At 43.5% G+C, this 26,425-nt stretch overlaps 2 protein-coding genes across 2 annotated transcripts in view; one reads left to right on the top strand and one right to left on the bottom strand.

The window, feature by feature from the left end:
• Positions 1-3,263: 3,263 nt before the first annotated feature.
• ZAR1L (zygote arrest 1 like) lies at positions 3,264-16,552 on the bottom strand. The gene is given in 8 exon segments (XM_065397563.1): positions 3,264-3,311; positions 3,314-3,367; positions 3,369-3,416; positions 4,262-4,336; positions 4,504-4,596; positions 7,298-7,910; positions 13,239-13,378; positions 16,544-16,552. Coding segments are annotated over 8 exon segments (1,080 nt in total).
• Positions 16,553-17,177: 625 nt separating this feature from the next.
• Positions 17,178-26,425, top strand: part of BRCA2 (BRCA2 DNA repair associated) — an 83,503-nt gene continuing 74,255 nt past the window's right edge. Inside the window, exons 1-3 of the mRNA XM_065403784.1 lie at positions 17,178-17,259; positions 21,901-22,152; positions 24,092-24,203. Coding sequence (XP_065259856.1) covers positions 17,181-17,259; positions 21,901-22,152; positions 24,092-24,203 — 443 coding nt within the window. The 5' untranslated portion in view covers positions 17,178-17,180. The remainder of the gene's footprint in view (positions 17,260-21,900; positions 22,153-24,091; positions 24,204-26,425) is intronic.

The raw sequence follows: 26,425 nt of genomic DNA, 5'->3' as shown, positions 1-26,425 counted from the left end.
GTACGGCAGGGAGCCAACACCCCCGCCCCGTTCTCCTAGCCCTCCTTAAGCCCAGGGCCGGCTCCAGGCACCAGCTTAACAAGCAGGTGCTTGGGGCGGCCAAGGGAGAGGGGCGGCACCTGCGGCAATTCGGGGGTGGCAGGTCCCTCACTCCCTCTAGGAGCGAAGGACCTGCCGCTGAACTGCCGCCGCCGCCAATCGCGGCTTTTTTTTTTTTTTTTTGCTTGGGGCGGCAGAAATGCTGGAGCCGGCCCTGCTTAAGCCTCTTGCGAGGCTGGTGGATGGTAAGGTGCAAGCCATGGGTCAGCTGGGGGACCTGGATGGAAACAAAGGGGGGCTGGTGGAAGCCCTGGAGAATTGATGTGAATAAGCATGGATTTGCCTGCACTGTACACTTTATCTGCCAAGTAGTCCCAGACATCTATATAATAAAGTTGGGGCCTGATTAAAACCCATAACAAGTCTCCTGTCCTTCTTGCGGTGTATCCAGACAAAAAACTCCACTTCTAGTTGTATGACTGAATAGACACAGGGGAAAAGTCTGTTCAGGAAGAAATTATGTTCTACATAGTAATTTTTTTCAGAGTAGAAACATTTTAAAGGTAATGGAAAACAAGATATCAAATCTCAACTATATATTTCATTTCTAAGTACTGTTTTGAGTGACTTTCATTAGTGAAGTACTGTAAGAACTTTGTGTTGGTGCTCATTAACATCACCTGATTCAATATATTTCAGCCCACAATTTTATACCCATCTGGGATTTTTGTGATAAAATAAATAGGGATCCCAATTTGCATCTATGTGAATGTGGATGCAAGTATTGAGGCTGGTCACTGGGACCTTGTTTTCCTGAGTGAACTTATTATACAGTAAAAGGAACTTGGTTTTAGCCACTAAAACTATTAGAAGAAATAGACAGTTGGAACTGGAGCGGTAGAAAATTTAATCCCATTCTCCCTTTCTGTCCATTTACTCTTAAAATTACCAGTCCCCTATGAATAATAAATGTTAGTATTTTCCCTTCAAATCCCCACTGCCAGCTGACTATACTGTGTGACTGAATGCAACTCCCACAATGGAGCAGCTACTCTTGCTACTACTGTTTCAAATTAAATCTCCTTGAAGGAGCATCTATTGAACAGTGCACTTTTTCTAAACTGCAAAAATAGTTTGGGGGGGAAGTAGGTACTAACATACAGGAAAACTATTTTATTCTGTAAAGAAAACATGTTGTACTACTGGATAAAATGTAATCAAGTTAATGGCTATGGTGACTATAGCCAAACTGCATATCTGTTTAATGTACCTGCTTGAAAGGCTAAAAATAGAAATGACAATCCTCTCCTCTCTTCCCCCCCGCCCCCTCCCGCTTTCCCACTCAACTACTCAGTGCCTTTCATGGGTTTGGGAAATAACTCAGCAACAATGGAGTTAAACTTGTCAGTGCTATAACCATTACATACAGATCCTCTGGCAGAGCAAGAATTTAATACATGAAATTAAGATCCTGGACTCTACAGGGCCTTACTCTAATCACTTCTGCCCTTGATCTTAACTGTTGTGACTAGGTCAATGTACAGACACATTGGAACCCAGCCCCCTACCTCAGTGATACCTGCAGCATGGGACCTGTCTTAGTCAGAAATGCTCTTTGTGAAGACTCAGGTTTTGCAATATCCTTATTTTTGTCACATCACTAAGGAAAGAGGAGTTCTAGACTTCCCAGCACAACTGAGTTTTTCTACCGGTGCCACAGCAATTACCAGAGCCATACTAAACAGAATCAAGCACCACAACTACAATGAAGGCCAACTGAAGTTTTTGGTATAGGAATTTAGAGTGGGATTCCAGCCAATGTTAAGAACTGTCTTCTGTCAAGTATTAGTGACTTCTTCAGTTATGAACTGAGGTAAGTTACTTGGACGTGCTCCCTGCACTCATGGCCTGGATACATAGCTTGAAGTCACTCTCAACTGCAATAATGAACTTCTTTCACTTATGGCTATATTCATACTCCCTTTTAGTTGGCAAGACATTACCTATTCCTTATGTAGCTTAAGTCCTTTACATGTAGTCTTTAAAAAAGTATTCACTCAAGACTGATGGAGTTTTAATTTAATAGACATTAATTAGTGCTTCTTCTATATAGTAATTCTGAGGTTTTGTGAAGTGGATTGAAGATTGTTTACTAACATGCTCTAACTGTTGAGATTTTTGCTTTGTATCATCTCCATTATTTTGGGTACAAGTTATTTTGTCTCCTCACTCAGAAAGATTTAGCATTTTTTTTAATTGTCAGATGCAATTTTTCCTTTTCCGCATGTTGTGCTGTGTTCAAAACCATCTTGAACCCTTGATAACTCAGTTCCCTCAGTTTAGGAACAGGAATCAGAAAGAATTGAGAAGATTCTGACAGCCAGCCTAAGGTACAGACCATTGATTCATTCTCCAGAACAGCAGTTCTCAAACTGTGGGTTGGGATCCCTAAGTGGATCAAAACCCCATTTTAATGCGGTCCCCAGGGCTGGCTTAGACTTGCTGGGGCCTGGGGCCAAAGCTGAAACCCGAGCCCCACCGCCCAGGGCTGAAGCCCAAGCCTGAGGGCTTCAGTCCTGGGCGGTGGGGCTCAGGTTACAGGCCCCCTGCCTGGGGTGGAAGCCCTTGGGGCTTTGGCCCCCCCTGCCCAGGGCAGAGGGGCTTGGGTAGACTCAGGCTTCAGTCCCCCCTCTTGGGGTTGTGTAGTAGTTTGTTGTCAGAAGGGGGTCACGATGCAATGAAGTTTGAGAACCCCTGCTCTAGAAGATCTCCTGCTTCTCAGTAGTTGAAGCCATGGTTAGTCATGCAGTCATCCTAGACTTTATACTGTGGATCAAGAGGCCTTTTGATTCCTCTAGTCTTCCTGTCGCAATAGTTTTAGTATAGCATGGACTCTCATCCCAGGTTGACTTTTTTTTTTTAAGCTAGTAGGCTAAATTACCTTTTACCCTCCTTCAGATATTTCCAATGTAGGTCAGAAAGATGTTCATCTTCAGAATGATGAATCCCTCCCATGCTAAGGCAGGATTAAGTTTAAAAAAAGATAAGTAAATCAAATGCAGAGTTTTATTCAACTTTATTTACAATGTATACTGTAAAGTTACAAAGCATCTTGCAATTCCTCCAGTATCCAATACAAGGTCAAAAGCCTAAAATCAGAGCCCAGTAACAAAGACTGACAAAGTGCTAAATACAAAAGGGTACAAGTTAAGACAGGCCACAGATCAAACAATGTACTTAAAACTGTAAGTGTTGTCACAGAATAACACTTTACACTCTTGCCTTTACAGCGACCACACAGCTCTTGGCGGTGGGGTCTCTTGAGGTCAAATGTGTCTTTTCTTCTGGGGGCAGGAGCAACGAGTCTTTGAGCAAGTCTTAGGAGAGAAGACATTTCATTATTCGCAGACAGAGGAGGGCAGGTGGACCTGTTTCAAGGGGTACGTCCAGACTACCCGCCGGATCGGTGGGCAGTGATCGATCTATCGGGGATCGATATATCGCGTCTCGTCTAGACGCGATATATCGATCCCCGAATGCGCTCCCGTCGACTCCAGAACTCCACCAGGGCGAGCGGCGGTAGCGGAGTCGACGGGGGAGCCGCAGCCGTCGATCCCGCGCCGTGAGGACGGGAGGCAAGTCGAAATAAGATACGTCGACTTCAGCTACGCTATTCCCGTAGCTGAAGTTGCGTATCTTACATCGACCCCCGCCCCCCCCCCCAGGGTAGACCAGGCCAAGTAGAAGTAGCAACTGCATCAGAAGAGGTACAAGTGGCCACTTCTATATTACTAGTATTTGTTCCCTTTTGTGTAAACAAGTCAGATGAGTGAGTGTGATACTCATGTTTTCATACTTGACATTACTTCAGTCCAAATTTGTGTGCACATTTGTTGTTTCTCAGAAGCAGAGTTTGACTATGGAACCTAGCTATGACCTAGCAACAGATCATAATGATTTAGACCCAGGTATTGCAGACACTTGCGTGTAAAGCTAAAGACCTGCAAAAGTAGTCAAATTATTTCAGCTTAAGTATGCATGTGCATGAGTGTTTGCAGGAATCAGGGTCTTCATTTGTGCAGTTACCCAAGCTAGTAGTCACACCTGAACCATGAGGGTGCTTGGATTAAAGCAGAAAGGGTGACTAACTTGGACCTTGTAATTTTAAATTCTCCTGAATTTGCTACAGATCTTAGTGTCTTTCACCATTCATATAATTTACCTGGCACTGGATTGCTTCCACTCGATAAGGATTGAAGTCCTTTTGGCATTTGCGACAGAGTTGTTTAAAGTAAACCTAAGAAACTTAAATGCTTAGTTACCATGGTGACACTTACATTCAGAAATATTTCCGAGACAGATCCTAAATTTGTGTCATGTTAGATTATTCTTATTAGAGGAAGAGTTCCTTCACTCTACAAACTAGAATATGGATAATAAGGATTTCAGTACATTGTTAGCTACCTTGTTACTTCCAGAAATGCACCACACATATGCACTCTCCCATCTGGTTTTGCAGTCTTTACAATGAAAATAGCCATACTTCTGTTCCAAGAACTGTAACAGAAAGTTCAGTCATAACCTGCTAGAATACAAGGCACTGAATCAAGTCAATTTATGTTCTCCATGTGACTGATACTAGATTTTTAGGGGGTTGCAGTATACCAGTATTAGAAAGGAGCTAAACCGCTGTGAGCTTCAGTGGTTACATGATTAGGCATCAGCATGAAGAGTGGATCTCTACCCCTCATCCTTTTTTAAAGGCAAGAGTTTTTCATGAGACCACAGAGCTTAATTGTAGCAGTGTTTCCCTTGTAATCCTTTAGAAAGAGTGTAAGTCCCTGCTTCAGGAATGCTTTTAAGCAGCATGTTCTTAAAGTCATTCAGGGTAGGATTTAGCCTGTGAATCACTGGCCTTAGTATTTACCTAGAAATCCTACACTAGAATTGCTAAGTCTTTCCTTCATTTACAGTTAGCATTAAGGCAGTGTGTTGAGACCCCTGGTGAGGGAGTTCAGTTACATTTGGAGGTGTTCCCCCCCCCCCCAAAAAAAAACAGTTGGGGTTAGGCCAGTGTTCTTAACCTGCAGCCCAGCTAGCACAGAGCTGCGGCCCATGTGACATCCTCAGGGCCATATAGGTCATATTGGACACAGCCCACAGTGGTAAATAAGTTGAGAACCACTGGGTTAGACCAATACAATACAGCTTTGATAAGGAGTACTTCATACAAACTGTATCCCAAAGTGTTTTAGAAACCACTCAATGGGAAGGGAAAGAAACAGGTAGATGCAATAAAAGGTGTTTAGAGTTTGAACTAGCTAGAATTGATAAGATGGAGAAAGACCATTCTAAATAATATCAGATGCCCTAGAGCAGTGGTCTTCAGCCTTTTTACACACAAGTTCATTTTTTTGAATTTTAGTGCAACCCAGGATCTACCCTGCCCCTTCCCTGAGGCCCCCCCCCCGTCACTCGCTCTCCCCCACCCTCACTTTCACTTGGCTGGGGCAGGTGGTTGGGGTTCAGGAAGGGGTGCAGGCTCTGGGATGGAGTTTGGGTGCAGGAGGGGGCTCCAGGCTGGGGCAGAGTGTTGGGGTGCAGGAAGGGGTACAGGGTGCTGGCTCTGGGAGGGGGGTCAGGGCAGGGGCTTGGGGTACAGGAGGGGGCTCAGGGCTGGGGTGCAGCTCCCAGTTGGTGGTGCAGCGAGGCTTCCACTAAGGCAGGCTCCCTGCCTGCCCCGGCTCCATGCTGCTCTCGGAAGGGGCCAGTGCGCCCCTGGGGAGGGGCAAGGGGTCTCCATGCACTGCTCCTGCCTGCAAGCACTGCCCCCACAGCTCCCCTTGGCTGCAATTCCCTATTCCCAGCCAATGGGAGCTGCAGGGGTGGTGCTTGCAGGCAGGAGCAGCACACAGAAACCCCTGCTCCCAGCCTCCCTCAAGGCCACAGGAGCATGCTGGCCGCTTCTGGGAGCAGCCTGAGGCTGGGCAGGCAGGGAGCCTGCCTTAGCAGCAGCCCCACTACGCCACCAGAGATCGCAATCAACTGGGAGAGTCTCCAGGATCGACCAGTCGGTGACCACTGCCCTAGAGAATACTAATTGAACAGAAGCAACCAGTGCTAAAAAATAAATTTAAAAATGGAATATATACAGGGAGTGTGATGTGTGTTATGTAAGGCATCCCGTCCCATCACTATAAGGTCTAATCAAATCCATGGAGGATTTTAAGACTATATACGTTATCTGGATCTTAAAATTAAGTGACATTATAGCTTCAGGGTGGTGCTAGTGTGGTTGCACTTAAGCTTTAAGAGATGCAAGAATATTCAGAAACATGGATACCATGCTAGTGGGGATCAGAGAGGAAGCCATGTTCAAAAATGAGATTGCTACCAGACCCACTCCTTCCAATCCCATAAAACCCACAGCTGCCATCAGCCATAGGAAACTTCTATTAAGCCTGGATTAGATTTTTATTGGTAAATGTCAGTAAATGTTGACTTCACTGTGCACAAGCCAAACAGTTCCATCAACAAAAATTTTAGACGGGCAAAGAAGAGAGTGCTACTTGAGAACTTAGTTTGATTTAAGGATATTCACTTAGTATATCTTGACATGTCATGTTGACAATTTGTTTTAATGGTTATAAAGCTTTAACTTTGAATCTCTATGTCAATTGTAATTAAAAAGTTAATGACTCCCCTTATAATTTCCTGCAACTATGAATATTTAAATTTAAAAAAAATCTATAAATGCTCAAAAATAAACTATTGGTCAAAAATGATTTGTGACCACCCTTATGACAGTGGCTAGGTAGGTGGCCCATTACTGCATAACTAACATCCCTTATTCACATCTCAGAGATTATGCCCCTACACTGTGCAAATACAACCTTGTCCAGTTCTCCCCCCCCTTCCCTCTTGCCCCTGTTCAGCCTGAACGTTTCTCCAGCGCCTGCAACTTTTCCCGCTGTTTGTCCAGCGCCAGGCACACCGGGACTTGCGGCCGCTCCTGAACTGCAGCCATTGGGGCAGCAGCTCCCGCCCAGGGGAAGCCTCTGTCGGTGGTATTGCGCAGCGGGAGCTGGGCCGTGACTGCCAAGGGGCGGGAACCTGCCGCTCCTGGTGCCGAGGCGGAGGCTGGGCTGCGGAGCTGGCGGGTCACAGCAGGGGAAGGCGGCTGTGCCCTAGCCAAGCCCCCCCTTTCCCACTCCCTGCGCTTCACGGTGAGCCACTGCACAGAGGGAGCCCGGCCCACCTGGAAGGCGGATCTTGTCCCCGCGGCGGCTCCCTTCTCCTCCTCAGGCTGCGACTGCTGGGCAGGGGCGGTGTCCACTCTCTGGCTCCTCTCGCCAGGCTCTTCCTCTGGCTGCAGCGCCACCTACTCCCCGTCGGCTCCCTCCTTCCTCTCCGGGGCAGTGGGCGGCACCACCTGAGGCCTGGCCGCCTCGGGCAGGGTGAAGAGGTGCCGGTCCAACCCGGGCAAGCAGATGGCTGGGCCCGCCCGGCTGAAGTGGGCTGAGGGGCTCTGCGGGCGGCTGCCCTGCAGCGTTCAGAGCCCCATCGAGCACTGCACCGAGGCATCCACCCGCGGGTTCACCTGCACCCCCACCTCCTTGGCGTTGGCCTTGCGGAGCCGCGGGGTGAGGCCCAGGCTCACTTGGGACAGCAGCGCCTTGAGCTGCGCCCACATGTAGCTATCCAGGTAGTCAGCGGGCTCCGGGGCAGCTGCTGTGGAGGGAGTGGTGGGAACGCCCAGGGAAGGGCTGCTGCTGCCTTTGCTTTGCTTCCACTTGGGCTGCTTCTGTTTGGGGCCCACCAAGCCCCCGCCCTGGCTGGATGTGAAGATGCCACCATACCCCTGGTACACACTGTAGAGGGGATAGATAAATCTCTCCGTAGCCTACTAATGCTTCTCTTCTCCCCTCCCCTTTCAGCTAGAGAGAGACTGCCTGGGCAGCACCGCGACCCCCACTTTTATCCTGCAAGGAACTGCTGGTCAGGGCCGGCTCCAGGGTTTTGGCCGCCCCAAGCAGCCAAAAAAAAAAAAAAGCCGCGATCACGATCTGCGGCGGCAATTCGGCGGAAGGTCCTTCACTCCCAGCGGGAGTGAGGGACCGTCCGCCGAATTGCCGCCGAATAGCTGGACCTGCCGCCCCTCTCCGGAGTGGCCGCCCCAAGCACCTGCTTGCCAAGCTGGTGCCTGGAGCCGGCCCTGCTGCTGGTAATTAACGCTAATCTATAGGGAAATTGATGATCCTCCTGGGTAATTAGCAGCTCCTTGGATAGTCAGCACCGGCTCGCTGCCCTCTTCCTGCACCCCCTCCTCATTGATTCTGCAAAGGGGGAGGGGATTCAGTGATTAATTAAGAATGAGATTCAACTCACAAAATGTGTGATTATTATGCATAAATGAGTGCACACCCAACAAAATCCCCCTCCCCTCTCCCCAGAGGAATAGGAGAGACTGTAATACAAGGTACATACTCCTTCCCCATCCCCAGAAGGGGATACTGCAACACACACCACAAAATGCTATATTCAGTATTCATCACCCATCTTTATAAACGCTGCCTAAAATCCATTGCCCACTAGGGAGTACGCCTTCCCATCTCCCATCGCTCCAGGTACACCCAAACATGAGGAAGGCTAGTGATAGAAGTCTGATTAAATTAATGGGATTTTCTCTTCCAAAAATATACGATTTAAAATGTCCCATTAGCATAGATACATACATTAATCATCACAAGAGGGAAAGACTTTAAACACTGTCATAACATCAATCTCAAGTGAGAGAAAAGTCAGCAGCCAGTCTGTCAAAATCCCCAATCCTGTAAATATGTGCATGCTTAAATTTACTTACAATTGCACTGCTCACATGCCCAAAGTTAAGAATGTATATCTTTGCGGCATTAGGGTCTAAATGAGCATCTCCATTCTCCAGCTCCAAAAAAGGGTGATATTTTACACGTTACACTGAAACACAGCATAAGCAAAATACTTTACAAAGTTCCACACACAAAATAATTCAGTATGAGTTTGGTTCTTTTCTTGTAACTAAAGTGGAAAGGGAAATCAGTATTTCACGTGTTCAAGTAAACTGTTGATTACTTTATACTCAGACGTTGAATGAATTGTGTTGTTTAACAATATGAGTGAAATCCTGGTCCCACTGAGGTTAAAGGCAAGATGTTCATTGACTGCAATGGGCCCGGGATGTCACCTGATAGCTTACCTATAGTTTGTAATATTTGTAAACATGAAAACCTTTACAGCTCAAAACCAATATTCTGAATTGCACCTGAGAAACAAGGTGGGTGAGGTAATATCTTGTATTAGACCAGCTTTTGTTGATGAGAGAGAGAGAAGCGTTCGAGCTGCACAAAGCTCAGACTTGAGGAAGAGCTCTGTGCAGCTCGAAAGCTTGTCTCTCTCGTCAACAGAAGTTAGTCCAATAAAAGTTATTACCTCACTCACCCTGTCCTTGTGATATCCTCACTAAACAGATAAGCTACAGCATTTTACACAAAATGCATGTATCTTCCTCTTGATCTTCAAGTGTTGCCCAAAGTAGAAAACACCGCAACAAAGGCTTTATAGCTGCAGCAGTGTCCCCATAATCAACAAGGATTGCAATTGTTTAGCTACCTGCAAATTATAAAAAGTGCTACAAGCCACTCTGAGGCCTGGTGTACACTGGGGGGTGGGATCAATCTAAATTACGCAACTTCAGCTACGTGAATAATGTAGCTGAAGTCGACATACTTAGATCTACTTACTGCAGTGTCTTCACTGTGGTAAGTTGACGGCTGACGCTCCCCCGTCGACTCCGCCTACGCTTCGTGCTCTGGTGGAGTACCCGAGTCAACAGGAGAGCACTTAGCGGTCGATTTATCACATCTAGACTAGATGCGATAGATCGGCCCCCGCTGGATCGATCGCTGCCCATCAATCCAGCGCGTAATGTAGACATGCCCTGAGAATCCAAAATCAATCAAGGTCTAAAAGTAGCTCAAGAGTGCAAACCCTTTGGAGACGACTAGGTATGCTCTACCAATACATGGATTGGTTATAACATTGGCTATGATGGCAGGGCTGCAGATTTACCCATAATTCCTATTTTTAACAAAAGAAAAATTATCATGAGGGAAATTGATAAAAATAAAGGTTTTTAACCATAGGCCTGAATAAGCTGGGTTGCAACTAGACACACACATCTGTGGAATGCAGTCAGCGAAGCTAGGTTCTTAAACTGTTGAAAGGCAGCTATTAATAATTGTTAAAGAGTTCTTGTACACTCAGGGTATGTCTACACTGCGATGAAAGACCCATGATGAGGGAAGGTCTCAGAGTCTGGTCTCTAGCCCAAGCTTATCCTAGAGCTTAGTCCTAGAGCTTGTCTATACACAGTTTTTGTATCAACTGTGCAGGTTTAGAAACAGATTATACTTACATAGGTGCAACCCTGTTGTATAGCTGCACTTATATTGGTATGAATGTTCTTATATCTGTATAATGTAATAAGTTATACTGATGCAAGCACCTTTATACAAGTGTGTCCGTCCACACGTGCAAGCAGCACCAATTAAACCACTCATTTCTAAACCAATATGGTTAAATCAGTACAAAAACTGTTTGTAGCCCAGACTTCCCTAAACCCTATTCTCATTGCTGAGAAGTTAAATGATTCCTTTGCATCAGTCTTCACCACAGAGAATGATAGGGAAATACCTATTCTGGATCTTATCTTTTTTGGTAGTAAAGATGAGGTAGTATCAGTGACTGAGGCATCAGAAGAAAATATGCTGTAACAACTTCATGATTCAAAAAGCCCTAAGTCATCAGTGTCAGGTGGTATGCATCTAGAAGGTCTGAAGAGCTCAAATATGAAGTGACTGAGCTGCTAGCAAAAATATGTAATCTGTCATTGAAAACAGCTACTGTACCAAAGGATTTAAAAGTAACAAATGTACCTATATTTTAGAAAGGCTTTAACAGTGATATGGGCAACTACATACCAGTATACTTAACATCTGTTCCTAGGAAATTGGTTGAAATAGTCATTTAAATATAATAAAACACCCAGAAAATCATGAAATGATAGGGTCTAACCAACCTGGTTTCTGCAAAGGAAAAATGTATTTCATTCATCTATAAGAATTATTTGAACATGTCAATAAAATAGCGGATAAAGAAGAACTGCTGGACATTATTTATTTAGACTTTCAAAAGGCCTTTGACAAAGTCCCTCAGAAAAGGCTACTAAAGAAACTAAGCAATTATGGGATGAGAAACAAAACATTGTCCTACATCAAAAATGGGCTAAGACGTGGGAAATGAAGTGCAGAAATAAATGGCCAATTTTCACTGTTAAGAGTGAGATGCCTTAAGGTTGCACGTAAGTATGGTGTTGTTTAGTATATTTGTTAATTATCTGCAAAGGGAGTTGAGGAAAACATAAGAACGGCCATACTGGGTCAGACCAATGTCCTGTATCCTGTCTTCTGACAGTGACCAATGCCTGGTGCTTCAGAGAAATGAACAGAACAGGTGATCATTGAGTGATCCGTGTTCACTCCCAGCTTCTGGCAAACAGAGGCTAGGGACATTTAGAGCATGATGTTGCCATTAATAGACCTATACTCCATGAATTTATCTAGTTCTTTTTTGAACCCTGTTATAGTCTTGGCCTTCACAACATCCCCTGTCAATGAGTTCCACAGGTTTATGGTGTATTGTGTGAAGAGTTACTTCCTTTTGTTTGTTTTAAACCTGCTGCCTATTAATTTCACTGAGTGACTCCTAGTTCTTGTGTTATATGAAGGAGCAAATAATATTTCCATATTCACTTTCTCCACATGTCAAGACCTCTATCATATCCCCTCTTAGACATTGCTTTTACATACTCCTAATTGTTTTTGTTGCCCTTTTCTGTACCTTTTCAAATTCTAATATATCTTTTTTGAGATGGGGCAACCACATCTGCACGCAGTATTTAAGATGTGGTTGTACCATAGATTTATATAGAGGCATTATGATATTTTCTGTCTTATTGTCTATCCATTTCCTAATGGTTCCTAACATTCTGTTAGGGGTTTTTTTGACTGCCGATGCACATTGAGTGGATGTTTTCAGAGAATTATCCACAATGACTCCAAGATCTCTTTCTTGAGTGGTATTGAAAAGGAGACAAACCTTGTGTTTCAGGGCTTAAGACAATGTCTAACTACTAGAGATTAGGATGAGACCTTTATAGAGGGGCAGATTCCTCCACCCATTGGTACATCTGCCTACTGTAGGGTTCCTTGCATCTTCCTCTGAAGCATCTGGTGTTGGCCACTGCCAGAGACAGGATATTGGACCAGATGGATCCTGGTCTGATCCAATATGGCAATTCTTATATTATTACTCTGTGGGTAGGTAAGTGATGGGAAATGGTAGTAGTGGCCTGGATGGGAGGAGGGCTCTGATAAGAGAGATCTCTGGACATAAAGGGCAGTTAGTTACTAGACAGTGGCAAGAAAGAGGGGTTTGCTTTCTAAGGATGTAAACCATTTACTTACTTTTTTCTCTATAATGAAGCTGAAAATACCTTATGTAGTCTAGTTTATGAGAAGTAAAAATGTAGATACATTAAGCAAATAATTTTATTTTACTTATATGTTCTTTCTATTTTGAATAAAACTTGTTTTTGTTAAGATTGTTGTTATATGGACAATTTCATGCAGTCCATCCACAAAGTAAACACTGTAATCTCTAAAGGGAGGTGCTGAGAGAAAAGTGTTTCTGGAAGATAAATTCTCCTTTCAGTTTTGGTAATGTAGGCCTGGACAAGGATGTCCTATCCCAGTGAGTTGTGTTGTCAGGAGTAAATAAATGATTCTGTAGTTAGCGTATGGTGGGGCCACACAATGAGGGATGAGAATAAAAAGAAATATTGAATAGCTGCTCATTCAATGAGCACCATCCATAGTGTGCACTGAATGACATAGGGATATGGCTGGAAAAATAGTATGTGATCATGTAATTAAAGATATGCATACACACAAGCAGCCAAATGAAGATTGCACAGGAACCCTTAACACTAGAATTTCCTAGATTTTGAGTACATAACTTTGCAACATTAGCTTTCTTTTATCATAGCTTATATTTTAAAGTGGAAATTTCAAGTTTTTTTTTTTAAAAGCAGACAATTCTACCATCTATAACCACACTGACCCTCCTCGTGGGTCATCAGCACATCTGGGACTTTTACATCCACTGTACAGACTTCTACCACTTGAGTTAATGGAGTAACTGATACCTGTAGTAGTCTATCCTCCCCTATGTGGACCAGCCACTACAGAGGGATAAGACACACATATTACCAGTGGGATACATAGATATATGCAGATAACAGAGAAATGCTGGGATGCAGGAATCTTGGGTTCTCAGATTCGGGAGGGAAGTGTGTTTAGAGGTCACAGACATTTCTTTCCCTACCTAACCCCTCCTTTTGACCCTGTCCCCTAGCACATACCTGCCTGTCTCTTCCTCTACCGCTCCTACAATGTGCTTCTTCCCCTCCTACTCCGGAGATCCCCCTTCCCCACAGCCTGAATTTACTTTCACTTTTCTCCTAACCCACTCACAGTCGGCCACCAAGAGCGGGTTCGGGCCCCGGTGAAAAAAATTTTCCGGGTCCCCCAGCAAGGGCGGACCGGCTAAACAGGGCTGAGGGGGGGGGGGGAAGCCGGGCCCCGGGCCCCCTTCCGGACCGCTGCGCCCCGGACTGGCTAAACAGGGCCGATGGGGGTGGGGGGGGGAGGGAAGCTGGGCCCCGGGCCCCCTTCCGGACCGCTGGGCCCCAGTAATTTGTACCGGCTTCCCCCCCCTCTCGTCGGCCCTGCTCACAGTCTGTCTATGCCCCCCGCATTACGGTCTCGTGTTACTGTGTGTGTTACAACCTCTTGCTAGGGGGGATTTTGCTGTGTGTGTTACAGTCTCTCGCTAGAAGGATGTATATCAATGTGTGTTACAGTCTCTTTTTCAGGGGACGTTGCTGTGTATTACAGCCTCTCTCTTTCTGAAGGAGTGTTGCTGTGTGTGTTACCGTCTCTCTCTAGGGGGTGTTGCTGTGTGTGTTACAGCCTCTCTCTCTCTCGGGGGTGTTGCTGTGCATATTACAGCCCCCCTCTCTCTCTCTAGGGCAGGGGTCTCAAACACGCAGCCCGCGGGGTTCTTCCCTGTGGCCTGCCAAGCTCCCCGCTGCCCCCCCCCCCCGTCCTACCCTGGCCCCAATGCGCGCCCCTGCCACCCCGAAGCCGCTCCAGGTAACCGGCGCCGGGCCAGAACCCGAACCCTTCCTGCACCCTGCACCCCAACTCCCTGCCCTGAGCCTCCTGCCTGCACCCCAACCTCCTGCCACACCCCGCACTCCCTCCTGCACCCCAACCCCCTGCTCTGAGCCCACTGCCTAGGGGGTGTTGCTGTGTGTTACAGTCTCTCTCTAGGGGGTGTTGCTGTGTGGCTCTCTCTAGGGGGTGTTGCTGTGTGTTACAGTCTCTCTCTAGGGGGTGTTGCTGTGTGGCTCTCTCTAGGGGGTGTTGCTGTGTGTTATAGTCTCTCTCTAGGGGGTGTTGCTGTGTGTTACAGTCTCTCTCTAGGGGGTGTTGCTGTGTGGCTCTCTCTAGGGGGATGTATGTCCCGGTGTGTTTTGATCTGACAATAACTGTTCAATCCCCCGTCTAAATCCTCCCTCACACTCCTTAGCCTTCATTTCACCCCCACGCTGCAGAGGCGCAGCCCGCTCTGGGACCAGAGCGCCGCGCGGCCGCCCAGCCACACCCGCCCCCTGCCTGAGGCGCAGCCGCAGTAGGAAGCAGGCGGTGTGGCGTTAGAAACAGCCTTCGCGGCGCAGGCGCAAGGGGATTTGGCGCCAGCGCTTGTGTGCGTTGAATGAATGTTGTGGAAGCGGCAGCGCTGAGGCAAGTGAGGGGGGCGTCCCAGGCTCGCCCGGCGTCTGCTGGGGGGGCTCGGTGGGGCTGGATGCTTCCCTGTGCGGGGCCCCGGTGGCCGCATCCCGGTTGAGAGACGGCAGTGGCCCGTCCCGCTGGGGGCAGGAGGAGATCATGGGGAGGGGCAACGCCGGGGCCAGGGCTGCTCTTGGGCGGGGGCGGCGTTGGATTTCATTCCCTGCGAGGAGGGGACCGTCTCCCCTTCAGACACGCACAGGATGATCCCCGGGAGCTTCCATCGTTCACCCCCGTGGTGGCCGAGGGAGGGGTGGGGGGAGGCCCAGATGACTCCCTGTCACTCTGCCTCCCTTTTGCTGCCAGTTGGAAATACTGATATTTCAAGTCGATCCCGAGCGATATTGGTAGGACAAGGGTACTGGGCGCTGTACTAACACATGTGGGCGATGATTCCTGCTGGAGACCTCCTCCCCCCATGCCCCCGAGTGAAGGATAAACAAGGGGCACTGTGTATTATAGGAAAGTGAGGGGGGCCCAGTTATTTCCTCCCATCTGTATTACATTTGAAATACTGACTCTAAAAATCCATTCCCAGTGAAGGGGTTTCTTGTCATCCCGAGGAAGGGGAGGGGGAAGAAGTTTGAGGGATGTCTGATCAGCTGTCCTTTTGTACAGGGTCACAGAGAAGCTAAGCACAAATAAAATGGGGCTCTGCATGTTATTTTTAGAGTAGGTGAATGTACACTTAACTTTACAAAGCACTTCTGAGGCAAGATTTAAGTGTCATCCCACACTGGGATTTGGCTCACTTCTGTGCTTGTGTAGACAACATATAGAATTTTTCTGAATAAAATAAAATGAAAATGCATTTTTTTAACATTGCTAACTATCATCCTTGCATCCCCCCAAAAGTAAATTTTCTATGCAGGGATTTTGAAGGCAAATTGAGGAATGACATGGTTCATTAGTGATAATGTTACAGACATATGTGGTGTAAAATAAGATCAACAGTCTTCTAACACTTATTTTACATGAGAGCATCACATAAATGCATGTGGCAAAAATTTTCAGAGTCAAACATTTGGAAATTAAAAGGACTTCACTTTACATTTAGTAATTTAAAAGAGTTACGAGTACTTTTCAAGTACTCTTACTTTTGAGTTCCTTGGCCAATTTTTGTGGTTTTGTAATAACATTTTCCCGTTTTAAAAAATGTTTGTTTCCCCTGGTACTCAGAGAGACCCACATAGCTGAAATTGACAGACTAACTATCCAAAAGGAAACCATAAAATAGACCCTACTTAAAAATGCTTTCAATTGCACAAAGTAAATAAACTGAAAAATTGCTACAGTAATTTTAGCTGTTACTTGTAGCAGTAGTTTAAAAAAAAATCAACACCACAGATGTGTGTTTTTGAAATTGGCAGTCTCTCTTTAGCTTGCATTCCAATTTCAATCACATTCTTATTCGTTGGATGCGTTCGCCAGCAAAAACAGCCTTTCAGATTTCACTATGTGTATATGTCCTAATTATATACAAAGTGATATACCTTATTCATTACGAATCATTGTGAACACTGATTCATTTAGTGTAAAACTTTACCAAAGTATTCTGTATTTTGCATGGTGTTCTCGTCTTCTGTGATAGAGTTGAGTTTTTTCCTTTCCTTGCTGTGAAAATTCACACACTGGAGATCATATTATTTTTGTCTAGGTTTTTATGCCATGCCCATTATTGTGTTGAGTGCATACATTGCAGCTATGATTCTGCCAAGTAGGACTGGATATAACCCTCTTCATAATCTATCACCACAACTAATTGGCTAGAAAGGTCATTCCCTTGGGCTAAGTGTGTGCTGCCTTACATCACTCACTGAGGAGCAAAAAAAAGGGAATAACGGGTCGGCACCACCATGTTGTGTGATGGACACTTGACAAAATGACTGTACTTTGTGATGGACATGGCAGGGGAGGAGTGTTATGTCATTCAGTCATTCAATGTTTTGAAAAATTACCACGGACCTCAAAATTTTTTACCATGGATACTTGTGTCTGTGTATGGACATGTTGCTGACCCCTGATGGGAATGGAAGCCATGGACTCCTACAAGTGCCATTAGGATAGCTGAGTATCAAAGCATTTTGATATAATTTTGCAGGCTTCTTTAACAAGCATACCAGTGATGTTATGGAAAAGAAAATGGCTGACAAACCTGTGGAAAGACCAACTTTCTTTGAAATATTTAAGGCACGATGCAGTGAATCAGGTACAGCTATTATTTCATTTGATTAAAATTAATGTACTGAAAGCATATTGTAATCAGAGGCATTTTCAGGGTGCTGTATTCTGTAGGCATTTGCAATAAACTCTATGTCCCAATGAAGAGTTGAATTTAACTTGGTTGTCTCCTTACATTCCTATGTTCTTTATGCACAAGATGTGGTTGTAATTCCAAATGGCTTTAATAATGGCTCAAGACTAATAAATGCTCTAATATTTAAATATACTTAATGTTATCAAGGCCTTAAGTCTCTTATATGTCAGTGTTAAAATTTATTCACTTTTAAGTTGCCTCCAGCTCTAGGCTCAGAAGTGCTAATGGTCATGATTCTTTTTTCAAATATACTGTATTTTGTGATTTATTCATGTTGAGAAGGACTTCTTATTTTTTAAACTCCTATATTGCTGGTCTTAGCAAAATGGGTCCAGTTTCCCTTCTAACTGTAAAACAAACCTATTGTTTAACCACGGTTCTTCTTGGAGTATGTTTCAGAGTGGATTCTATTGTAGATTCACATGTGCCACGTGCATACAAACTCAGAATTTTTTTTTAATAGTAGTATGTATCGGTGCTGTGCATGTGCCTTGTACCACCTCATGCTTCCATATGAGCGCACAAAGAGTGGAATGACTGCAACCTTCCCTCACTTCCCTTTTTTCCCCCATGGCAGTGAGATGGAACCTGGACAGTGTACACAGTTTTTAGCTTAAAACTCAACCCTTTCATGAAGAAATTGTTCACTCTCATTGTTTTCTTAATTTTTTTGGACTGGGGGAGACCTCCCATACAATCCCTTAAACCACGGAGTGAAAAATTTTGTGCCAACCACTGGCATAGCAGACTCTAAATCCACAGGGTTTAAATCATGCCCGTCATTACTGAATACAGTAAATTTCACCTGGCTACAATGGTACAGATTTACCTTGCAGCATTATGCCATGTGCCCTCTTATATTTATGTGATGCTGGTTGCCAGACTTCTCCGGAGATTGCTACAGTTCTGGCTCTGGTCAGTCTATTCCTCTGCAAAGTCACCGACAAAGAAGGCTCTAATACTCCCTTGTGTCTTCGTGGTGCTGACAGACATGTTTGCCATCAAAGACAATGCCAAGTGCTCAAACTTCTGTTCCAGAGGGGGCATGACTCTTGGATCATTGCCAGATGCCTTCCTTCTGCAGTGGTACTAATACATGCTCTGGGTTAATTAATAAGTAAAAAGTGATTTTATTAAATACAGAAAGTGGGATTTAAGTGGTTCCAAGTAGTAACAGACAGAACAAAGTGAATTACCAAGCAAAATAAAACAGAACATAGATTCATAGATTCATAGATTCTAGGACTGGAAGGGACCTCGAGAGGTCATCGAGTCCAGTCCCCTGCCCGCATGGCAGGACCAAATACTGTCTAGACCATCCCTGATAGACATTTATCTAACCTACTCTTAAATATCTCCAGAGATGGAGATTCCACAACCTCCCTAGGCAATTTATTCCAGTGTTTAACCACCCTGACAGTTAGGAACTTTTTCCTAATGTCCAACCTAGACCTTTTTCCTAATGTACAACACGCAAGTCTATGTCTAATACAGTAAGAAAACTGAATACAGATTAAAAACCTCACCCTCAGAGGAATTCCAGTAAGCTTCCTTTTACAGACTAGTCTCCTTCTAGTCTGGGTCCAGCAATCACGCACACCCCCTGTAGTTACTGTCCTTTGTTCCAGTTTCTTTCAGGTATCTTTGAGGGTGGAGAGGCTATCTCTTTAGCCAGCTGAAGACCAAACTGGAGGGGTCTCCCACGGGCTTAAATAGACCTTCTCTTGTGGGTGGAGATCCCCTCCTCTCTCTTATGCAAAGTCCAGCTCCAAGATGGAGTTTTGAAGTCACATGGGCAAGTTACATGTCCATGCATGACTCAGTTTTTACAGGCAGCAGCCATTGTTTACATGCTACCCTGAACGTCCTCAGGTAGACTTCTTGTGTAAATTGGAGCCTTCCAAGATTCATTGTCCTTTAAGTGTTTCTCGATTGGGCACTTAATTTGCACATTCCTTTCTCAAGAAGCGGGCCAAATGCTTTATTAAGGCTACTTAAAAATCAAGCAAGTACATAGCCAATATTCATAACTTCGAATACAAAAATGATACATGCATACATATAGGATGAATAGATTCAGTGGATCATAACCTTTACAGATATATGTTACATGGAACATGTAGCATAAAACATATTCCAGTTATGTCATATATACATTCATAAGCATATTTCCATAAAGCCTTATGAGGTGCACCGTCACACAGGCCATGCTCATTCTCATAGCTCCCTGCTGGCCAACGTAGTTCTGGCTGACAGACCTGTTACAGATGTCCACGTGACCACCAGTCAGTTTCTCAGATTTCCCAAACCTGTTGTCAAAGATCAGGCTCAAGTACTCCACCCAGACCCAAGGTCACTACACCAGATGGCTTGGATGCTGGCTGATTGAGCATCACAGAAAGGGACTGCTCCTTGCATGTTCAGGAAACATTGGCACAGAGCAGGAAGCTATCCACTTTCAAATGGATAAGGTTCTTAACATTGGCAGCCCGATACGGCCAAGACCTGTTGCAGGCCCCAGTACTGAAGATTCTCGACTATTTGCTGCAGCTGAAACACTTCGGATTTTAATTTAGCTACATCAAGATCCAGCTGGGAGCACTATCAGCGTATCATCCACTGATAGTTGTTCTTAGTCTTCTCTCATTTGTTAGTATCAGAATTTCTTAAGAGTCTAATGCATGCTTAATCACTGGTTAGAGATTTAAATTTTTTATTAAAGCTAATGTTAAAAATATATATATAATATATAGGTTGGGAAAAGAGTGTCTGTACATCTGGGTATAGTGCTTAGATTATCCACAAATATAAAGTTAGTTTTTAAAAGTCATATGATACATAAAGTACATAATCAGCAGTACCCCAAATTTAGGTGAATAGATTTAACAATACAGTTTAGATATTAGAATCCGAATACTCGGGTACGTCACTCATGAAAAGTTTTGTACAGAGATTTGGTTGTGGAAAGCAAAGAATATCAATGAGTGGAGATTGTCCCTCAGTAATTGAGAATTAGGTTGGTTGCCTATTTAGAAAATACAATCCATGAGGAAAGTATCTACTCCAGCATGGGACTTCAACATCCTCTTAAAACTTATGGAGCCCCTCTCCTCCCCCGTCTGTCCCTCCCCCCCCAGCACCTATTGGAATGCTCCATCCGTTATCTTAATCTCAAAATTGCCTTTTTGTTGGTCATCACCTTGACCAGAAGAGTAAGTGAGCTTCAGGCACTCATGGCAGAACTCCCATATACTTAATGCCATAAAGACAAAGAAGTACTGAGACCTCATGTAAAATGCATTCCAAAGGTAACTTCTGAGTTCCACTTAAAATAATCAGTTAATTTTCTTGTGTTCTTCCCAAAACCACATTCCACACCAGAGGAGAAGAAGCTACACGCTATGTGATATCGACAGCAATTTTTTGACTGTCACCACCTCTGTTTGTGGTCATAGCTGGCTGCTCCAAGGACCAGGCTATTTCATTGCAAAGATTGCCTAAATGGCTTATGCTTTATATCTCACTGGGTTACCAGCTAGGCAATGTGCCTCTCACTCACTCTGACTATTAAGGCTAACTTCACCAGAGCACAAGCAACATCCTCTACTTGCTCCTGAAGTATACTGATATCTGAAATCTGCACGGCAGCTATATGGCTCCACCCTTTCATATTTGTCAAGCATTATGCACTGGATTTAGCTAGTAGATCAGATGGCAAGTTTGGAAGAGCAGTACTCCTATCTCTATTTGACTGATGCAGCTGTGATACTCCTACTATCTAGAGATGACACTGCTTGCCATTCACCTATAGTGGGATCCACACGTACTCAAGGAAGAAATAACGGTTGCTTTGTCCTACAGTAACTGTGGTTCTTCAAGGTATTGTCAGTGTGGATGCCACAACCTCTTCTCCTTCCTGTTTTCGGAGTCTCAGCTAACATGGGCTGTGAGCTGTGAGGGAGCTAAGGGAAGGTTGTGACTCCTCTGCCCTTTATGCCCTCATAGGGCAGCACAAGGAGGCACAGCATACGTGTGCTGTCCTGGCTGACACTGCTGTTCAAAAAAAAATTTAAAAAAAAAAATAGTAAGCTGTCATGTGCATGAGGCTTATGTGCACCACAATGGGATCCACACAGACTACAACATCTTGAAGAGTCACAGTTACTGAAGGGTAACTGTTCTTTTGGTAAAAAGCCACAGTAGTAGTTTTGTCAACATTCTTTGATTGTTTTGTCAACATCAAAATTGAAAGGAGTACTATAATATAAAAGTATATGGTTAGAGGAGTGTTGTTGGGTTTTATAACAGGCTGGTTTAAATGTCCAGTATATCTCAGCTATTGTATAATGTCCTTCGTGGAACATTAAACTGATTTGAATTCAGACAACAATTTATCATAAAGTTAGGGTTCCTCAAAAAAAAAAAATATATATATATATATATATATATATATATATATATATATATATATATATATAATATAAAGGCTAGGTTAAATTACATATAAAAATAATGTGATATTTTTCTTTATAGACTTAGGACCGATAAGTCTCAACTGGTTTGAGGAACTCAGCACAGAAGCTCCACCCTATGAATCTGAAACATCAGAGAAACCTGAATACAGAGCTGGCTGGCTTGATCAAAGTGCTACTAAAACTCCAAGGGGGAAACCCTCTACATATAGCCAGTTGGCATCAACTCCAATGATTTTCAAAGAACAGAGTGTAACATTGCCACTTTTGTCTTCTCCGATAAAAGAACTGGGTCAGAAGAAAATAGAAGCAGGTGAGTAACTGGGTTTGTTTGAAGTAAAAGTGTGCTTATAGCTTCCCACAGCCCCCTAAAACAGAGACTTTATATTTCATTATTATAGTTTCCCATTAGTACTGCAGTAAATAATGCTATCACAGACATTAAATACGAAAAAGACATACAGTACTAGGCCCTCTAATTCACCCTGTATAAGTGCAGAATTGTTCATTACAATGAATTCACTCTTGCAGTGAGCTCTGTATGGCTCCATGCACACAGAACTCACTGCAGGATTGGGTGTGATATCTTTTCCAGTGCTTTAACCACTCTTTATATCAGCAGAACGTAAGCTTGGAGTTGCTAGTTGCCAAATGTAGGGAGAGCCCAGGAATGAATTTTGCTTACCCTATTTTTTAAAAAGTAAAACTAGTGTATATTTAATGTATATACATGCATCCGACGAAGTGGGTATTCACCCACAAAAGCTCATGCTCCAATATGTCTGTTAGTCTATAAGGTGCCACAGGACTCTTTGCTGCATTTAATGTATAAACATTCTAAAAGGTTAGTTTGCTGGTTTGGGATAAATAGAAAATGGCTGTTGCCAATTTGAGGTCCAGTGCAGTCCTAAGGGCACTCACTGAACTTTCGAATCAAGATGTGTAAGTTGTAAGGTATATAGATGTAAGTTTGTTGTTAATTTAATACGATTGTAAGCTATGGAGTGTGGCCATATTGGTGAATAAAATCTTCAATATGAAAAGAGAAGGTTCTTTCCCTTTTCAGGTAGCATTTCACTTAAGACTGTACCTCGTTATATACTTTGAGGAAGACGCTAATTTTCACTCTAGTTTTGACGTATCTAGAAGTTCTAGCATCTATGCCTCTTGGACCAGAATTAGATGAACTATAAAAATGTTTTCTCCATAGGTATTTCTGATGCAGCCATTGCTACTATATCTGATTTGTACATTTACTGTAAATTTGTGTCCTTCCTTTCAATATTGGCTTCTGCTGAAGCTGGATCTCTTGACATATATCAGAGGCATACCTAGATTCTACAATAAAGCCTTTAAAGATGTTCAGCAAGTCAGAATAGTATTGCAAAAGATGTAAATCAGGGCAGTTTATGGGCCTCCCATTTTAAAAAGGTTGTTTGAGTTGTTTTGTATTTCAGTGCTTTACAATACATTTGTGTAATGGTTCGAGGATATATCTTAGTATCATATGGCCAGATTTTGAACCCCTACTCTCACTGATGAGCAGTTATTTATACAAGTAGTCTCATCAGAGTCAATGGGAAAACTTATATGAGTAATTGCTCACCATCTAAGAGGTTCACAGTTTAACCCATAAGGTTCCAATGGCCAGGGTGGAAATGCTCTTCTTCATTTACTAATTCTTGACAATTAACTGTTCATGAGACACTTGTAATACAAATAGGTACTGTCTGGCACTGTACATAAAACCAAAAATATTTCTTCTTTATGCTAGCTCATTCAATCCAAGAAATTTATTTCTTGTGCAGACCTGGGAGAATGCTGGTACAATATATCTGTGAAGGAGCTTTATGGCCTGCAAAAATCATTTCTCCTGTAGTAACAGGAAATGCAGTGACATTGACTGCTTTGCCTAGCTGACATAATCTATAGTGAAGATAAATACAGACTAAATTTAATAAATATTTTTTAAAAAGAATGAGGCTTATTAAATGAACTTAACTGAAGTTCTGAGCATGTATTTGAAATATTCTTGGTATTGTCATTTTGACTAGAATTAGTGAACATATTCCAGCTTGATCAAAAGGATCATTATTAGAAATGTAAGTAACATTGAACAATGTTTCTTTTTAAAAACTAAGGCTTAGTTAAGCACATTTTAAAAGGTAAGTTTATTTTTAAATTTCATAATAAAAATAGTTATATATGCAGGATCTGGTTAACTATTGTACTGTATATACTATACATTGCAGGCAAAGTCAATTTGGTTAACAAAGAACATAGAACAAGTCCACATGTTATGAAGACAAAATTTGATCAAACAAATGAAATATTTTCATCTCTCAATACCTCCCTCAATGTAAGGTATGTTATGGATGTTAACACTTTTTAAAATGTTTGACATAATATACACCTCTACCTCAATATAACGCTATCCTCGGGAGCCAAAAAAGCTTACCGCGTTATAGGTGAAACCGCGTTATATCGAACTTGCTTTGATCCGCTGGAGTGCACAGCCCCGCCCCCCCAGAGCACTGCTTTACCACGTTATATCCGAATTTGTGTTATATCGGTTCGCGTTATATCGGGGTAGAGGTGTATTTTATAGGAAGGTTATATTTAAATTCAAATTATATTATAAAAACTTTTGGCTAGCACAGGGGTGGAAACGTTAGAGTTTCAGAACAGTGGATAATCTTGCATATATACAGTAACTCCTCACTTAACGTTGTAGTTATGTTCCTGAAAAATGCGACTTTATGCAAAACGATGTTAAGCGAATCCAATTTCCCCATAAGAATTAATGTAAATGTGGGGATTAGGTTCCAAGGAAATTTTTTTCAACAGACAAAAGACTATATTATATATTGTGTGTGTGTGTGTGTGTATGTATATATATATGTGTGTGTGTGTGTATGTGTGTATATACATACATACACACACACACACACACACACACACACACACACACACACACACACACACACACACACAATATAGAAGTTTTAAACAAACAATTTAATACTGATACACAGTGATGATGATTGTGAAGCTTGGTTGAGGTGGAGGAGTCAGTGTGGGATATTTCCCTTACTGCTAAATGATGAACTGGCAATTGGCTGAGCCCCCTCAAGGGTTAACTCTCTACACAAGGCAGCAGGAATGGAGGGAGATATGCGCATTTCCTTTAAGTACACTGCCTTGTTAATTAGATCAGCTTGCTGACAGGCAGAGTCCTGGTCTGTCCCCCATCCTCCATAGAGCAGGGGGGACAGACCAGGACTCTGCCTGTCAGCAAGCTGATCTAATTAACAAGGCAGTGTACTTAAAGGAAATGCGCATATCTCCCTCCATTCCTGCTGCCTTGTGTAGAGAGTTAACCCTTGAGGGGGCTCAGCCAATTGCCAGTTCATCATTTAGCAGTAAGGGAAATATCCCACACTGACTCCTCCACCTCAACCAAGCTTCACAATCATCATCACTGTGTATCAGTATTAAATTGTTTGTTTAAAACTTCTATATTGTGTGTGTGTGTGTAAGTGAGGTGCAGGAGCAGGGGGGAGGGGGACACCCTGACATTAGCCCCCCTCTTCCTTCCCTCCCCCCCGCACAGCAAGCAAGTGTCTCCGGGAGCCGCTCCAAGGCAGAGGGCAGGAGCAGCAGATGGCAGTGGGGGGAGGGACACAGCTGAACTGCAGGCCTCTGCTGCACAGGGAACTTAGGGGAGCGGGGAACTGATAGGGGGCTGCCAGTCCACCCTGGTTCCAAGCCCCCACCAGCTAGCTGCAATGGGCTCTTCCTGCAAGCAGTAGACAAAGCAGGCGGCTGCCAAACAACCTTAGAAGGGAGCTTTACACAACTTTAAACGAGCATGTTCCCTAATTGATCAGCAGCCTAACAACGAAACAACGTTAACTGGGACGACTTTAAGTGAGGGGTTACTGTACAAAGCTGAGTGATTTGCAAATGGATTATCAGCTATACTTGGAATTTCCCCTATTTTAGGTTTGTTGGACTCTTAAGAAACTTTATTAAAATACTCTATTTCCTTTTTATTTTTAAACTGTAGCATAATGTGTCTAGGAAGCTTTAGTTGACATCTCAACTTCACAAATTCTTAGCATTTGATACAATGACCATAAAATACTAACTGCAACATATTAACACATGCACTATTCATAAAATTTGTATTGTAAAGGAGTTAGTTTATGACCAAATGGTGCAAGTCCCTGCAACATTCAAAATTCTAGAATATTTTTTTTCCAGATAAACCAGGCCAAAGTATCTGAAACTGTAGAACACTTCCTTAGTGAAGTATGTTCATTTAAAATAACAATTGAACTATGAGCTTGTATGCCAGATTTTAATACAGTTCAATCAAAGCATTTATTAAACAGGTGGTATAAGCCCATGGAAACTGGTATTAATCATGGAATATCTTCATTGTTCCTTATTTTAATTATCACATGCAATGTTACTGGATCTTAAATATTTCATGAGTTATGTTTTGATGGCCCATATGGCTAAAGTAAAACTGCAAATATTTTTTGTGTGTGAAGGCAATATAATAGAGTGTACAATAATGT

Source organism: Emys orbicularis, chromosome 1 (assembly GCF_028017835.1).
Source record: "Emys orbicularis isolate rEmyOrb1 chromosome 1, rEmyOrb1.hap1, whole genome shotgun sequence".
Classification (NCBI taxonomy): Eukaryota; Metazoa; Chordata; order Testudines; family Emydidae; genus Emys; species Emys orbicularis.
This window is presented reverse-complemented; position numbering and strand designations above follow the sequence as displayed.